This window comes from Takifugu flavidus, chromosome 21, assembly GCF_003711565.1.
Source record: "Takifugu flavidus isolate HTHZ2018 chromosome 21, ASM371156v2, whole genome shotgun sequence".
In the NCBI taxonomy this organism is placed as follows: domain Eukaryota; kingdom Metazoa; phylum Chordata; class Actinopteri; order Tetraodontiformes; family Tetraodontidae; genus Takifugu; species Takifugu flavidus.
Window position 1 is genome coordinate 10,679,462 of NC_079540.1, and position 15,827 is coordinate 10,695,288.

Genomic DNA, 15,827 nt, shown 5'->3' on the forward strand with positions numbered 1-15,827 from the left:
GTGGCTAAAATGCTACAATGCTTCTCCTTTAAGGGGGCAACGGATCCTGAACTGGTCCAATAACGTCCGGGACCAGTAAGAGTTGGACGAGTTATAATTTTAAATGACCGAATAAACCAAAACTACAGAAACCTCCAGAACCTGCCTGAAGCGGGCTCCACTCTTGGTACATAACGGAACAGGCCTAAATCGATTTAACCTCGATTAACGGTGGTGACTCGTCTAAAAACGGGAAACGTGGAGGTATTTGGGGAGCTTGAGCCCCGTCACGTGACTTCAGGAGCCACAGAAAGTGCTGGTTGTCAGCTGATTGTCGTGAAATATGAAGGAATTGTGGAGGCAGCGCCGAGCTGCAGCCGCTGCAGAGGAGCGGCGACCCAGCGAGGAGCGGCCGCCGCCACGCTGCGCTGCCCGGGGACGAGCCGCAGCCTCGGCCGCCTCCACCGCCACCCTGTCCGCCTGTGGAACATCTGTCCGCCTGTGCAACATCTGCAGCTGCTCTCTGGTCGCGATCGTCCAACATACGGAAGCGAAGCCGCCAGAAAACCGACTGGACCCCAAACGGCGAGCGAGGTACGACCAGCCCTTCCCCCCCTCCCTTCATTAATGCGCGTGTTTGCGTGCGTGTCCCTGTTCTGTCTGTCGGCCTGTTTCTGCGCACAGGCAGGGTTGGACGAGCACCAACACCCCCCGCACACGCACGCAATGACGTCATATCCATTAAGTCCATTTAAAGAGTCGCTTTTAATCGAATGTTTAACAATTGAGGCTTCGTTGAAAGTTACAGTTACAGCACATATCTTCTTTACTAACTCACCTTTCGATGTGTTTTGAGACGGAAATGACTGTCCAGATGCAAACATTAATCTGGCTTTTTGAATTTTTTACCAGTAAACGCACAACTTTGAGGTGACACGTGGGTCAAACCTCATATGAATCCAAACATCCCCATAAATCCGGCTATATGACCCTCTGACCTCACCCTGGAGATGGGAAATATCTCAGATCCCTGAATGGCCGGCCTGGCCCCCCCATCGTGCAGGCCGGAGGCTCCTCTCCGTCCACGCTGACCCCTGGAATCACGTCTCCAACGTTAATGTTGGCTGTTGGGACAGAAATGGGAATATCGTTGCTAGCTTGGCCGCCCTCGGTGCCAGTAGCTTCGTTAGCAGTAGTCATTAACATAACTGAAGAAACTATGATATTCAGTATATTTCGAGAACTAATCGTCCATTTTTATTCTATTTTTAAAGAGCTCCCCCATGTTTCTTGTCCTTATGGTTGTGAACAGACTCAGTAATATGAGGAACTTCATTTGATTTCTAGTTGAACCAGTTTGGGTTTTAAGACCACTAAAGATTTTTCTGCACGGTGGAAATGGTGAAAGACGCCATTTAAAGAGATCTTCACCAAAACCATTTCCACAATGTCGAAGAGCATGGAGACGTTTTTAGCTTTGTTTTCAGCTTGGGGCCGTGCTCTCTCAATGGTGACGTGCACGTTTTCATCACATGTTCACGCGTGCTGCACGTATCTTCTGGGTAACACAAGCGGTCATTTCCCCCACGTGGGACGAACGCAGCATTCTTCTTCTTCTTCTCCTTCTGCAGCGGAGAGAACTGCTGACGAGAGCACATCTGTTCTAGAGAGGATCTTTGCATTCATTCACTCACACCAAGGTAAAAATCGACATTCTTTGCTTCAAAAGTGTTGTTCAGAGAAACGCTTCGGCCTTTTTCTAGGACTTCTTCTTCTTCTAGGACTGGATACATCAACTGTCCATGCTCATTATTCATCCAGCCCTTTTAGTGGAATGTGAATGACCTGATCTTCAGGGCTTTAAATGTTCTGAACATTTAGAAAATCCCAGACTCACACACAAGTTGTCTTTTTGTGTTTTGGGAGGGGGCTCACAAACATAATCATCTTCAGGAATGCGATGTAACTTTAACCGAGCGATCAGGAGGCAAAGGTGAGGACGAGGAACCACCTCCATCTCTCTCAAACGCCTCCTTAATGATGAAAATGCTGACGGACATTAGTGACTAAACCCCAAAACCAGCTTTTCTGCTGAAAACAAACGTAAGTCTTTGATTCTGCTCCATCTCTCGGCATTTTAGTCAAAGCACACTGAATAAAAAACGCGATCACAACACTTGAACACGCAGCGTTTGACCATTTCTGACCTTCAAATTCCACCTTTCATGTAGTTTTATAGGTCTATAAGTACCTGATTAACATCACTCTGACATTTAACATGTTATAACTGATGAAACAAGCGCAGTGTGTTTATCGGTACACAGAACAAGCTCATGCTAAGCTAGCATTTTAAGTCCATATGATTAATGACTAATGACTAATGTGTTGTCTCTCCTAGGTGTGGAACAGGTGCTGAACTTCTGTTTGGTGCCATGAAGGCCCAGAATTTCCCAGACGTCCCACCCACCTGCAGTCAAGCAAAGTTTTATTTAAGCTTCAAAGGAAGGAAAAACAAACTGGGCGTGATTCAAGGCAAGCTTCGGATTCGTTCCGTGCCCGGAGCTTTCCTGGTGCTGGCGCTCGTCGTGGTGCTCGTTGGGAGTTCTGTGGCCATGGCGGGATACTGGAACCTTTCTGAACCACAGAGTTCTGGCTGGAGCCCGGCCCCCAAGGACCCCCCCCCATCAGCCGGCCTCATTCCCAGCGAGCGGATGAAGGTGCTGGGCGCCGTCGTCGTGGGGGTGGGACTCTTCCTCCTCATATGTGCCGGTACTGTTCTGTATGAGAACAGGGACAGAGAAACCAAGATGCTGGCTGCTCAGGCGCGCAGCGGAATATCCACTCTTTCTGCTTCCATAGCCTCAGCAGACATTAAAGGAACCAGAGAAGCCGGCTCCATGGTCCAACATCACCCATGGATCCAAACCTCTAACGCTCCCCCTCTCCATACGGTCTGTCGGCCCAAACCGGCCACCTCTGAGCCTCTGCTTCCAACTCAAGCAGGAAAAGGTCTCCAGGACGACCAGCAAGACCAGCAAGCTGCTGTGCACCAGCGTGAGGCGGAGCGTCCTCACACCCTCCACAGCTCCGGCACGTCCAGTCAGACGGAGATTAGCATGAACTGGGTCTGAGCTGGGCCGTAGCGCCACCTCGCACATCCGGCCGTTACGTCAGACCTTTACGTTCTTCTCATGCTGACAAATGCAATTAATGTCTGAAACGTTGCTAAGATCTCGGCTGGAATATGCAAAGATTCTCCTAAAACGTCTTAGCGAGCCACAGGAGGAGTTCAGAGAGCTTCTGAGAGCGTTTGGTGGTCGACCCTGTTGCTTCCAAAACCTGTGATTAATTGTTAAAACAAACCCAAAAGTGCTGCTATTAATGAGGGAACTTAGAGATAAATTGATGAAAGAGCTTTAAACCTTATTAAGAAATGTGTAACCGTGGGAACATTAATAAAGTCGTGATGACAAAGCAAAATCAAAGCTGTTGTTCCTCAGCTGTTGGGAGCTCAGACGCAGAAGGTTCTTGGTTTGAGCATTTGAGCGTCATTAATTAAGTGAGGATGAGTTCTATCAAAGGGAAACACAGCATACAATAATTCCTCTGAGCGACGGCTTCGGTCCACAAATGTTGCGTATTTTAGAGAGCAGTTTTTGATGGTAATGTGCCTTTAAATGTGTGTTGATGCTGATGAGAACTGCAGGTCTGGAGGAGTGGAGGTGTCATTTAGCAGGCAGCTAACATTTCTGTCTCTATGTTAAGAGAAGGACTCGAGTGTGTCGTACTGACACAGACACTTGCTAAAGAACCTGCTCATCTGTGGTGTTTCGTCCGTTAGCGGCGGTAATCTTCATCCATATGCTAAAGGGACTGACGTAATCATTAAAACAGTCCATTAGACCTCATTAACTCTGTAAAATACTGCGTATGGTCATCAGGAGATGGTTTCACTGTCTACAGCTCACAAACGTTATTGTAGTAGTCAGTTACTCTGTTGACACAACTGTATTTTGAATATTCTTTCATTTTAAAGCCTATAGGTTGATGAGCAATAAGCAGTATATAACAATCTGTTTTTTTTAACATGCTTTCTTTGTGTAGGGGGCATCAGCATTTCTGGCTATTATATATTTATATGTATATATATTAACTAGTCCAAATCTTATGTTTCATTGTATGTTACAAATGATCATTTAAAGAAAAAAAACTATTATCAATGTCATAAGAAATGTCAAAAATGAAGTTGCCTTTTAGAGAAGAGGTGAAAGGTCAAGAAAGGGTCGAGCAAAACCAAATGTTAAATGTGGAGATCTTCAGTGTTGCTTCCTGTTTGTCCCGTCGGCTGTTTGTGTTCTAAATATATTCTAAACAATATGAAAGAAGCAGACGATCAATAAATATCACCTCTAACAGCTCTTTTATTGCACAACGTGTGTTTTTATGTGTTTTTATGTGTCTGTGTGTAATTCTCCACCACGCCTGAGAGCAGAGGCATCAGCTAATTATTCACAAAGTAATTAATCAATGACTGAAGGTGTTGTTATTTACTCAGGCAAACAGTTTTAGACTGTGAGTTGTCAAAAACTGGAATTTTTCTCTACATATGTGAGTAAATAAATTCAATGTTTCGACTGAGATTATTGGCGTCTCTCTGCAAACAACAAACTACGACTGTTGATGGACAAATGGGTCACGACAACTAACTCTAACCTTAATCATAAACCCTGACCAACAAATTTCTTTTATGCTTTAAACCTAAAACACATTTATAAAAATTATTCTTTTTAAAGGATCACTTTAACCTAGATAAGTAGGTAAGTAACATAAGTACCATAAGTTACTGGAACGTCACTGGATTTTAAAACACCAGTTACTTCATGGAAGCCACGGGGTGTTATTCCAGGCTCTCTCCTCTAGGGGGCGCTCAGGTTCTTTTAACAAGATGGCTCTCAACACACCTCGACACCCCTGGTGACTGCACATTCCCTCCTGGTGTTAAAAGAAATAAAGGTTTGGGTATCAAATGCTGGGACAGGAGGATCCCCACAGCCCCACGGCCCCAGGTGGGCCACCATGAGGAGAGAGGTGCCACGGCTGGGGGACTGGACCTCATGTCCCTCGGCCAGACACTGGTTTGCACCGCCAGAATTCTTTATACTTAATTCTGTTGGACTATCAGTCCTGCTGTTCAGACCAGAGTAGCATGCACATTATTATTATTATTATTGCTTTATCCAACACATAAAAATACCCCAAACATGGTTAAACGGTTTGGATTGTTGAATTATACTGTTGTGTTGTGGTGTGTTATTTTTGTGTGATGCTAACCCTAGCTAGAATGTTGTGATGGGTCTTTCTAAGAGGAAGATATCACATGTCTGTCATTACTTAGAATAAAATCTAAGTAATATTTCATATTTAATTTAATAGGTGCCACTTAACCCAGAGGGAGGAACCGAGCATGATGGGAAAATGACAGATTGCAACACATTAAATAACATGACGGCCTCACCTCCCTGAACCCATCGAACATTTCTGTTTCCTTTTCCTTTCCGTGGCTTCAGAACTCACAGGTCCAGAGGATCGAAGGTCTCATCAACTAAAAAGAAAACCAAAAACCCGGCTGGAGCGTTCCATCCCTCCCAAAACCAGCAGCTTGTCAACAGCTTGATGCAGCCATCAATTCTGGTGCACCACTTTCCTGATGAAGACCTTCTAAAATCAAAACACGCGACCATTTTTTTGCTCTAAAAAAACCCCCAACAACTTCATAACATTTCCTTTAAAATATTGTGAAGATTTTAAAACAACATTGATGAAAAAAGGTGGCGCTGAGGCAGCGTGGCCATAACGAGGGAGGCGTGGAAGGTGCCACAGCATCTTCCCAGCACTGCCAAAGTGCCCTTGAGCAAGGTACCGAAGCCACAAATGCCCCCATAGGCTCCTCCGATGCTCATGAGCTGGACCTGCCCTCATCATGAATGCACCCGTGACCCCGGAGGGTTGAAGAGGTCAAGAAAAAGCAACAAGAACGAAGGATAAAGAGAAAACACATCATGCAGGAAGCTGGCGGCCGGACCCCGGCGCCCTAGAGGAGGAGGAATAAACACAAACACTCCAAAATCAAACGCACCCTTTAGCATTTATAGCATGTTGGGTCGTTAAAATCGTCCCGTTCTGCAGGTGCAGACTCAGCAAAGCTGAAAAACACCAGCGAGTTACACAACCCGGAAGCGTCTAAAAGTTGGAGGCCCACGTTAAGCCCGCGCGCCGGTGCCGTTGTTATGGCAGCCGTGTCCCCAGCAACGGGGGCTGTTTAGTATGCTCCGAATGCAAAGGGGGGCTTAACGGGACACTGGGCGGCGGGCCGGTCCACTCACCGCCATTAATGTGCCCAGTGTTGTTATCACACTCTTAATGACATCACTGTGAGATGACACGCTGCGAGCTTATCTGCAGGGAGCCAGACCCAAATATCTGCAGGCGCTGGTGCCTCCCATTATCCATCCTTATGTCTCTTCACCAAGAATCTGAAGGCTGGAGATAATGTCTTTCACGGCTGAGCGCGCCGACGGCTCTTCCCTCCTGCATCGTCCCGAAATGGGCAAATTAAGTCGCCTTGAAACCCGTTCGGATCGCGGCCCTCCGCGCCTTAATGTCAGAACATCAGCGCCGAGGAGCTTTGGAACCACGCAGCGCTGCAGACGGACCGGACGGACCGGGGGCAGTCACGTGTTCGGAGAGAAAGGAGAGTTTCAAAATCTGATTACCGGGTAATCTGCTCTTTTACAGACCTGTTGTAATCCGTTATGTGGAGCGTGGTGGGAGGCCACGGCTGGGGGGTCGAATCACCGACCCAAAGTCCGACCATGAGAGACGTCCTCTAACCCGGGAGTGAGAACTTTAGCCAGTATTTCACTTATACTAGTTTTGGATGGAGAACTGCACGTTTATGTATCATAGATTTGCCAGGATCACATGAAACGGGCACAGAACTGCCCGGATACCAGCCTGGTCCTGAACCGGCCTGGTCCTGGACCCGGCCTGGTCCTGACCCGGCCCGGTCCTGAACCAGCCTGGTCCTGAACCAGCGTGGTCCTGACCAGCCTGTTAAACTGCCCTTTCTTCCATTTGGCCAGGCCGTTGCCGCCTCTCTGCCTGTTACCGTTCGCCTGTGTTCATCTCTGAGGATTATCAAATTCCTGGATTATTTTTTTTACAGTTTTTACAGGATTTTTTTATTTTTTACAGTTTTTACAGTGTTTAGAGGATTTTTTGTTACAGTTTTTACAGTGTTTAGAGGATTTTATTTTTTACAGATTTTACCGTGTTTAGAGGATTTTTTTTTTTACAGTTTTTACAGTGTTTACAGGATTTTTTTTACAGTGTTTACAGGATTATTTTTAGTTTTTACAGTGTTTACAGGATTTTTTTTTTTTACAGATTTTACCGTGTTTAGAGGATTTTTTTTACAGTTTTTACAGGATTTTTTTTACAGTTTTTACAGTGTTTACAGGATTTTTTTTTAGTTTTTACAGTGTTTAGAGGATTTTTTTTACAGTGTTTACAGGATTATTTTTAGTTTTTCCAGTGTTTACAGGATTTTTTTTAATTTTTTTTACAGATTTTACCGTGTTTAGAGGATTTATTTTTTTTTTACAGATTTTACCGTGTTTACAGGATTTTTTTTTTTACAGTTTTTACAGTGTTTACAGGATTTTTTTATTTTTTACAGTTTTTACAGTGTTTACAGGATTTTATTTCATTTTTTTAACAGATTTTACCGTGTTTAGAGGATTTTTTTTTTTTTACAGATTTTACCGTGTTGACAGGATTTGTTTTTTACAGTTTTTACACTGTTTACAGGATTGTTTTTTTTTAGTTTTTACAGTGTTTAGAGGATTTTTTTTTTACAGTGTTTACAGGATTATTTTTAGTTTTTCCAGTGTTTACAGGATTTTTTTTTTTTTTACAGATTTTACCGTGTTTAGAGGATTATTTTTTTTTTTACAGTTTTTACAGGATTTTTTTTACAGTGTTTACAGGATTTTTTTTTTTTTTTTTTTTACAGTTTTTACACTGTTTACAGGATTTTTTTTTTTTTTTTTTACAGATTTTACAGTGTTTACAGGATTATTTTACGGTGTTTTCTTTGCTGATCTGAAACCGAAACATATTATGGTTGCTTGTGGCAGCAGTAATAGTAACTACTTTCATCTAAAAAGAGAGTTATGCTGTATTTTGATAGTGTATTGCTGTATTTGATCAGATATAAATGTAGACGCTGCTTCTCTGCCTCCTAGTTTAGCTACTGTGCTGTTCACCTGCAGGCACCTGCTCACCGCTCAGGTGGGACACAACAACAGCGCTACCGAAGAGTCATTTTCAGGGCCGACGTGAGCCGGTCCTGACGGTGCTGGAGGAAGTCAGCAGGTCTACAGACCGAGGAAAACGGCTGGATTACAGCCCATCATCGAAAGGTTGCAGACGCTTTGAAGAAACTGGCAGCTCAGAGTGAAGCGACATCAGCTGGACCAGATGTGCAGCACTAAAGTGGCGTTAGCATGAGCAGAAGTGGAACCTGACAGAGATTCTTCTCCAGGCCCGGTTGGAAGCTCTCTGGAGAAAGCCTGGAGAATGGTTGGATGAGGACGCTCCAGGTTTGAATACAATGAAGCAGCAGCTGATACCTGTGGACCCTGCGAGGTCGAGGAAGAGGGCGTGGCCAAACAGGATCCCGTGACAGCGAGGGAATCCTCCAGGAGGAGCGGCACGTCCACGTCTGGTAACGTGTCAGTACATTTCATGAACGTTATAAAATGATCAGATCAGTTAAATCTTCTCACGATGTTGGTCACAACTATGTAGTCTCAATAAAATCCTTCACAAAGTGATTCGCCATCACCGTGGTTATTATTTTTTGGTTGTCTTTGGAAAAAAAAAAGGGTCGTCAACAACGATTAACACGTTCACAATTGCAAACCTTGAGCTGTTTACATGAAAAAGAGGAAAATGAGCCTCACAGTCACTATAATCACTATTTAATGAGTCGGGGACATAAAGGCTTTTAAAAGTTGAAAGAAATGGGTGTGGGGGGGGTTTATGACATAGAAAAATAGAACCTGCAGTCAGTGTGGGCGTGGCCACGCGTCAACAGGACGTCCAGGTCTGATGAGCAACTGTCTATGAAAATAGATTCTTCCAGAAAGTCACTAAAGATCTGTGGCTGCTTCAGGTGGCAGAAAAGTTCTTATAAAAAGTACAAACTTCCACCCATGTTAGCGTTTCTGCTGTGCCTGTGCAGCTTGGAACAGATATGATGTGTAATTAACGTGTAATAAGACGAGATAAAGCTCAACGCGGGACGTTTTTAGCTCAGTTGTTCACAGCTCTTCATCCTCCTCCGGTTCCTCTTTGACAGGAGCCTCCTGCTCCAGCTGCTCCTCGTCCTCCTGCAAACATGACACACAACATCTGCATGAGCCGCCAAACATGATAGGAGACAAAATATTAGGAGACAAAATAATAGGAGACAAAATATTAGGAGACAAAAAAATAGGAGACAAAATATTAGGAGACAAAATAATAGGAGACAAAATAATAGGAGACAAAATAATAGGAGACAAAAAAATAGGAGACAAAATATTAGGAGACAAAAAAATAGGAGACAAAATATTAGGAGACAAAATAATAGGAGACAAAATAATAGGAGACAAAAAAATAGGAGACAAAAAAATAGGAGACAAAATAATAGGAGACAAAATATTAGGAGACAAAATAATAGGAGACAAAATATTAGGAGACAAAATAATAGGAGACAAAATATTAGGAGACAAAATATTAGGAGACAAAATAATAGGAGACAAAATATTAGGAGACAAAATATTAGGAGACAAAATAATAGGAGACAAAAAAATAGGAGACAAAATATTAGGAGACAAAATATCAGGAGACAAAATAATAGGAGACAAAATATTAGGAGACAAAATATTAGGAGACAAAATAATAGGAGACAAAATATAGGAGACAAAATATTAGGAGACAAAATAATAGGAGACAAAAAATAGGAGACAAAAAAAATAGGAGACAAAATATTAGGAGACAAAATATTAGGAGACAAAAAAATAGGAGACAAAATATTATTTTTCTACAGAATAAATTCTAATTAAGTAAATTGAAATAATACAAATTCTGTCGATAGGATTTGTCTCATCTTCCCTGGGTTCGGTTTTAATAACAAATTACATAAAATTAAAATTAAAATGATCAGTTCAACTCTAAACTCGTCTCTAATTTGAATTCTGTTGCTAAAATGCAACAACTGATGTCCGATGAGCTGTTGCCTGGAGAAGGAAGGGAGGAGGGAGGGAGGAAGGAGGGAGGGAGGGAGGGAGGGAGGATGGGAGGGAGGAAGGGAGGGAGGATGGGAGGGAGGGAGGGAGGAGGGAGGGAGGGAGGGAGGGAGGGAGGATGGGAGGGAGGATGGGAGGGAGGAAGGGAGGGAGGAAGGAAGGGAGGGAGGGGGAGGGAGGATGGGAGGGAGGAAGGAAGGAAGGGAGGAAGGAAGGAAGGAAGGAAGGAAGGAAGGAAGGAAGGAAGGAAGGAAGGAAGGAAGGAAGGAAGGCCAGAACGGGAGTCACCCAGAACGGGAGTCACCCAGAACGGGAGTCACCAGAACGGGAGTCACCCAGAACGGGAGTCAGCCAGAACAGGAGTCACCCAGAACGGGAGTCAGCCAGAACGGGAGTCACCCAGAACGGGAGTCACCCAGAACGGGAGTCACCCAGAACGGGAGTCACCCAGAACGGGAGTCACCCCTGGATACTCCAGTGGAGACACAAGCAGCCATGTTTTGGACTCCGGCGGACTAAAGTAGCACGTTACAATAATGCAGCACAGACGTGATGACGACGTCCATCATGGATCTCAGGTGGCTTCATCTGGACAACCACATCTTCTACAATCATCTGAGACACCAGAGAGGGGGGACGCAGGAGCAGACGAGTCCAGGGGCGTCCTGCTGGGTTCTCATTCATGCTTTTATGCAGTTATTTCTGGTCATGTGACACCACCCAAATCACGCGTGTTTTACTAGAACCATCGTTAGCAGGTTGCATCAAGCCGCCACTGCGGATCAAAAATAGAGGCCAAACGTTCTTCGAATCCTCTTTTCCTGAGGAACATGGAGTATGGTGCGGTTTCCCAGGAGGACATGATGGTTCTGGCCCTGGGGGATCTCGCTATCAACTCCCACTGGGGAGGAACAAGAAGGGAGGAGGGTGTGTGTTCGCTTCCCTTCACACCCTCTGGCACACACATATATGATGAAATGTCAGATTTCTCTTCATCAGAGTGAGCAAAGCTTTATTAAAAGACAGCTGTACACACACACACACACACACACACACACACACACACACAACACACACACACACACAACACACACACACACAGAATGGGAATTAATTGTATATTTCACTGAAACGAGACACTAATGAAATCAATAGGGTTTCTCATTCTGGCGTCCACTTGTCCCCACCTTGTCCCTCTGTCCTCATCACCCCCCCCTTCAGCCATCCTTCACTGTCCTCACAAGTGCTCCACGTGGTCATGACATAAGGAGTTGCCTCATAAATCCTCATTTAACCACCTACATATTTAATTTCACCTGTAAAATCCGAGCGACTGGGAAGAGCAACAGCCACACCCACGTTCACAGGACGCTCCGATAAACAAATCACTGTCCTCAATCCCGTGTTGACTGGAAAACTGGAGAGCATCTAAGTGCACGAGTCTAATATCAGAGCTCTCTGTATAGTAATATATAGCAATAGTAATCTATATGTGGACGCCTTAATTGGAGTTAAATGAATCACATGCATGTTCCACAACCGCCACATTGGCGAATGACCCCAGAACCAGTCAGGAAGACCAGCGTTCCCGTCCGTAGCACGACTAAGAGGGAGCGTGCACATCTTATCTGCACCACCAGGAACGTCTTTTTTATTACATGATGGTCACAGAAGTCCCCCAGTAGAGCTGTGGGCTCCCCAGTCGGAGCACCATCCTGCACCCCCACCCGGGACTGTCCCGTGGCCACAGACCCGACCACCAGGCCCCCCCCCGTCAGCCCCAGGCCTGGCTCCAGAGGGGGGCCCCGGTAATGCCAAAGTTCAGGCTATGGTACATTTTGAGTTAATTTAGTCTTTTTGTGATTTTTCTCCCCTCCAGACCTAACAAACCTTCTAAAAAAACAAGCACTATAGAATAAGAATGATAATAATAATGTTAATTACTGGGTGAAATCTCCCTGTAATGCATAGAACTCTGCAAAGCTGAAGCCTTCAGGTAGGTCGGGCCCTCGTGGCCCTCGTGGCCCTTGTATTAAGCCAAGCTTGCTGCACGCAGACCTTAACCAAGGCTGCATTTGCCTTTTCTCATCGTGTGCTTGACTTTGAATGTCCCTAAAATAGGGAAGGGGGTGTCTGCGTTCCACTAAAAAGTTGGAATGAGCCAGAGAAATGGGCCGCGGGGCCCCAGGGGCTCCACACAGCAATAACACACCTCTGTTTACTCCAAATTGGCTCCTAAGAGAGACGTGGGCATCGAGAGCACCTGGTTAACGTGATTGAGGTGACTCCTGGCCATTGATTTTGGTTTTTTTGTCTCCGTCATCCTTCCAGACAACATTTGAGGGTGCCATGTGCACCCGGTGGGCTGCTTTAGGTCGCACTCCTTCTTTGTTGCTGCTACTCGCCTTTAATCACAATAAAAAGGCAAAAGTCTGGTCATAAACACAAAGAAATGAAAGTCATTACCGAGGATTCAATGCTTTAACAACCTCATAATGTTGAGGAAAAACCTCACTTATTGTAGTTTACAGACCACAGCTATCTCTCTGTGGGTGTGTGTGTGTGTGTGTGTGCACATACACGTGCACTGATGTGGGTGGGGGCCTCTGGCCAGCAACCGGGAATCTCCAGTTTCCAAAGATGCCTTCCTTTGATGACAACAAGTCTGACTGCAGCTAACGTCGTTGATCCCACACTCGTTCATGGTTAAACGGGTTCTCTGGGCCCGAGCAACTCAGGGTGCGAAGATTCCGAACTATTTGATTCTCCGTGCTGTCCCTGAGTGCCTGACAGTGCTGCCCTAAACCCCCCCCCCGGCACCCAAACAGGCCTCAATAAAAGTCAACACGTTCATAAGCATCCCTCTAAACTGAAATCAATTCAACGAGGGTTGAAAGGCCTCTGTCAAAGGAAGGTTTATCAAACATGTGCAGCAACTGGAAGAACTCGGGCGACCGTTTTTCTGCCAATATTCCGACTAAAGAAGCATCAAAGAGATCAAGACCTGAACAGAACGAGCCCCAGGAAAGAGCAGCGCTTTGGGGTTCCGGGAGGAAACCGCTGTATTTCATCGGAACTCTGTATGGATGTGTGTGTGTGTGTGTGTGTGTGTGTGTGTGTGTGTGTTCTACTCTAATGTCTCTCTGAGTGAGGACGGGGGGCACATCAGTGGTCCTGGGGGGTGGACTCTCCAGACCATCTGAAGCCTTCAGAGGATTCCAAGATGACGTGCACGTGATTTATGCTCCGTCACTCCAAACGTGGACGGTGACCCTTCAGCTCGTCACGGGCGGTGTGACACATGACGGACAGACGGCTTCACATCCGCATCGCCGCTGGATTTCTGTTCTCCTCAGTGTGGAGGAGCGTCTTCAACCGAGGTTGTCGGTTCAATCCCACTCCAGTGCCTTTGTTGTAAATTCTAACGAACAGAAATTAAGTGTTCGCTCTTCCGTAAGATGTCTTAAACGCCCCTCACATAGGGACACAGCCACTGCGGCGGCCTTGGCGAGAGCGGGAATGTTCGTGAGAGGGATCAGGTCCTGTTTGTGCACTCACCGCTGGCATTTAAGGAACGTTCTCCCTCCACGGGCAGAAATGTGCACGGCTTGGCATTTAAAAGCAGATAATAAAACTGTCTTTAAATGCAACTCTCCTCACGGATGCTTTTAAGATGCCCTCAGTTGAGTCAATTATCTCCCCACACATGCTATTACACACACACTCGGAGCGCCTTGTACTTTAGAAAGGTCTGTGCGCCACTTTCACAAAAAGTCACAATCCCAACACGCTTTCAAGACACAGACGAGGAAGATTTGATGTGTTTCTTCATCAGTGCGTTGCTTTATATATAACTGCTGCTACACACACCTCCGAGCTCCGCTCCACAGGTGGAGACGAGCGAAGGTAATTAAGGACACCAAAAACCAAAAAGACGCAGCCACCTTGCAGGGACGAGGACGGCCAGAGTGGGACAGCGATGAGGACGACCAGGGGGGGCACCGCACGTATGGCCGAACACTTTTTTGTTTAGAAAATGTCCAAAATTAATCATTTGTGTGGTTTTTTTTTAATCATTTTGGGGTTGTTTTTACCCCCAAACACTTAACATTTTGACGGTTATTCCTGCCTACGAGGTGAAGGACTCCACGTTGCATTAGCCACATGCTAGGTGCTTCTGAGGTGGCGTCTCCAGTGGGGAGAGTGACGCGTTACCACATTTATGACACGCCGTCCAAACATTTTATCATAATTTTAGTGGGGATGAATTTAAATCCTGTTGTATCTATTTTAAAGACCTTTACTTATTTAATGTGCTCTGCTGAGTCTTTAATCACAGTTTTAAAAAATGTCTAAATTTGCATGTTTTACTGGACACAAGTGAAAGAAAAGCTGCAATGTTGTCCACGTTTACCTTGGACGAGGACGTGTCACATTCCTGGCAGATCCAGCCATATCCTGTTTGCTTGGGAGACTTCTTCAGTGGGGGGTCGAGACACCCGAAGTGGTAGCAGAGCAGACACTCGTCACACCTGGGGCAGAGAAGAATGGCACCTGTTAGTCCCCCCGGATCACCAGCACAACATTCAAGAAGCAACTATATTCAAGAAGCAACCATATTCAAGAAGCAACCATATTCAAGAAGCAACTATATTCAGGAAGCAACTATATTCAAGAAGCAACTACATTGAAGAAGCAACTACATCTAGGAAGCAACCATATTCAGGAAGCAACCATATTCAGGAAGCAACCATATTGATGCACCTGCGTGACACTAAATGAGTCCGAGTGTACAAAGGCAGATAACAACCTATAATAACCTATAATAACCTATAATAAGCTATATAAGTGAAGCAGGTTCAGTTATTATCAAACGCAGTGGAAACCAGAATGTTTCATTCACTTTATATTTTCTGCCAGACAGTAAATAAAGGGCTCAATATTTCCTGGGCAACATAAATCAACAGCCCAACTTGGCAGACGTGTTGTTGTTGTTGTTGTTGGCCTGTTCCTGTATCTGTTAATGGAAGATATCACCACTGAAAAGTTTGTCCGTTTTGTTTTTGGCAGAAATATAAGTTTTGCAGTGTTCAGCCTTTAACAAATTCATCATATAAATGTAGTAGGAGAACTAAAGTTTAGTAATTAAGATCACATTAAGTAATTATGTGGTAGTTTCTTAACTTCCCTGATGTTACCAGTAGCACCAATACTAGTGTTGATGTAACAAGTGGACCAACAGTTGTATTAGTAGCTCAAATAGAAGAAGTAGTATAAAACATTATTAATAAAGCTAAATTCAGCGTCCTGGTATCAGACAGCTGCTGCTGCTGGGCCTTTTCTTTCTTTTTGTCTATAAATGTGTGTTTTGGGCCCATTTTAAGGTTGTGTGTTTACATTCCGTGGTCCTTGCATCTATGTTCTATAATGTATCTTATACGCAGATGCAGATCTAAGAAGAAATCCTTTCAGACAGTAAATTAGTTTAGTTTT

General features: G+C 44.8%; 2 protein-coding genes and 1 long non-coding RNA gene across 7 annotated transcripts in view; 2 read left to right on the top strand and 1 right to left on the bottom strand.

Moving 5' to 3' along the window:
* Positions 1 to 43: 43 nt before the first annotated feature.
* On the top strand, positions 44 to 4,619 carry LOC130518255 (uncharacterized). 2 transcript variants are annotated; one of them, XR_008947971.1, is made up of 3 exons: positions 444 to 573; positions 1,611 to 1,679; positions 1,761 to 1,891. XR_008947971.1 is itself a non-coding variant. In XM_057020718.1 (2 exons), the coding sequence occupies exons 1-2, from the start codon at positions 323 to 325 to the stop codon at positions 3,108 to 3,110; spliced, it is 984 nt and encodes a 327-aa protein (XP_056876698.1). In that variant the 5' UTR covers positions 44 to 322; the 3' UTR covers positions 3,111 to 4,619. The 2 variants fall into 2 exon arrangements, 1 of the variants encoding a protein (XP_056876698.1); XM_057020718.1 differs by lacking the exons at positions 1,611 to 1,679; positions 1,761 to 1,891 and adding an exon at positions 2,378 to 4,619 and having other exon boundaries at positions 44 to 573.
* A 1,625-nt stretch (positions 4,620 to 6,244) lies between these two features.
* On the top strand, positions 6,245 to 8,876 carry LOC130518260 (uncharacterized). Its single transcript, XR_008947973.1, has 2 exons — positions 6,245 to 6,755; positions 8,313 to 8,876. It is a non-coding gene; the product is annotated as an uncharacterized LOC130518260 (long non-coding RNA).
* A 130-nt stretch (positions 8,877 to 9,006) lies between these two features.
* Positions 9,007 to 15,827, bottom strand: part of phf14 (PHD finger protein 14) — a 38,280-nt gene continuing 31,459 nt past the window's right edge. For 2 of the 4 annotated variants that reach the window (XM_057020700.1, XM_057020699.1), the window contains 2 exons: positions 14,749 to 14,866; positions 9,007 to 9,434 (listed from right to left, as the gene is read on the bottom strand). In XM_057020700.1, coding sequence (XP_056876680.1) covers positions 9,366 to 9,434; positions 14,749 to 14,866 — 187 coding nt within the window. In that variant the 3' untranslated portion in view covers positions 9,007 to 9,365. Of the gene's footprint in view, positions 9,435 to 14,742; positions 14,867 to 15,827 lie in introns of those variants that run through there. The other 2 variants (XM_057020706.1, XM_057020703.1) reach the window with 1 other exon arrangement.

Bases quoted from the DNA above. Each gene is read 5' to 3' on its own strand.
- LOC130518255 (XM_057020718.1), top strand. From the start codon at position 323: ATGAAGGAATTGTGGAGGCAGCGCCGAGCTGCAGCCGCTGCAGAGGAG. The intron at 574-2,377 runs GTACGACCAGCC...TGTCTCTCCTAG, and splicing joins GACCCCAAACGGCGAGCGAG to GTGTGGAACAGGTGCTGAAC.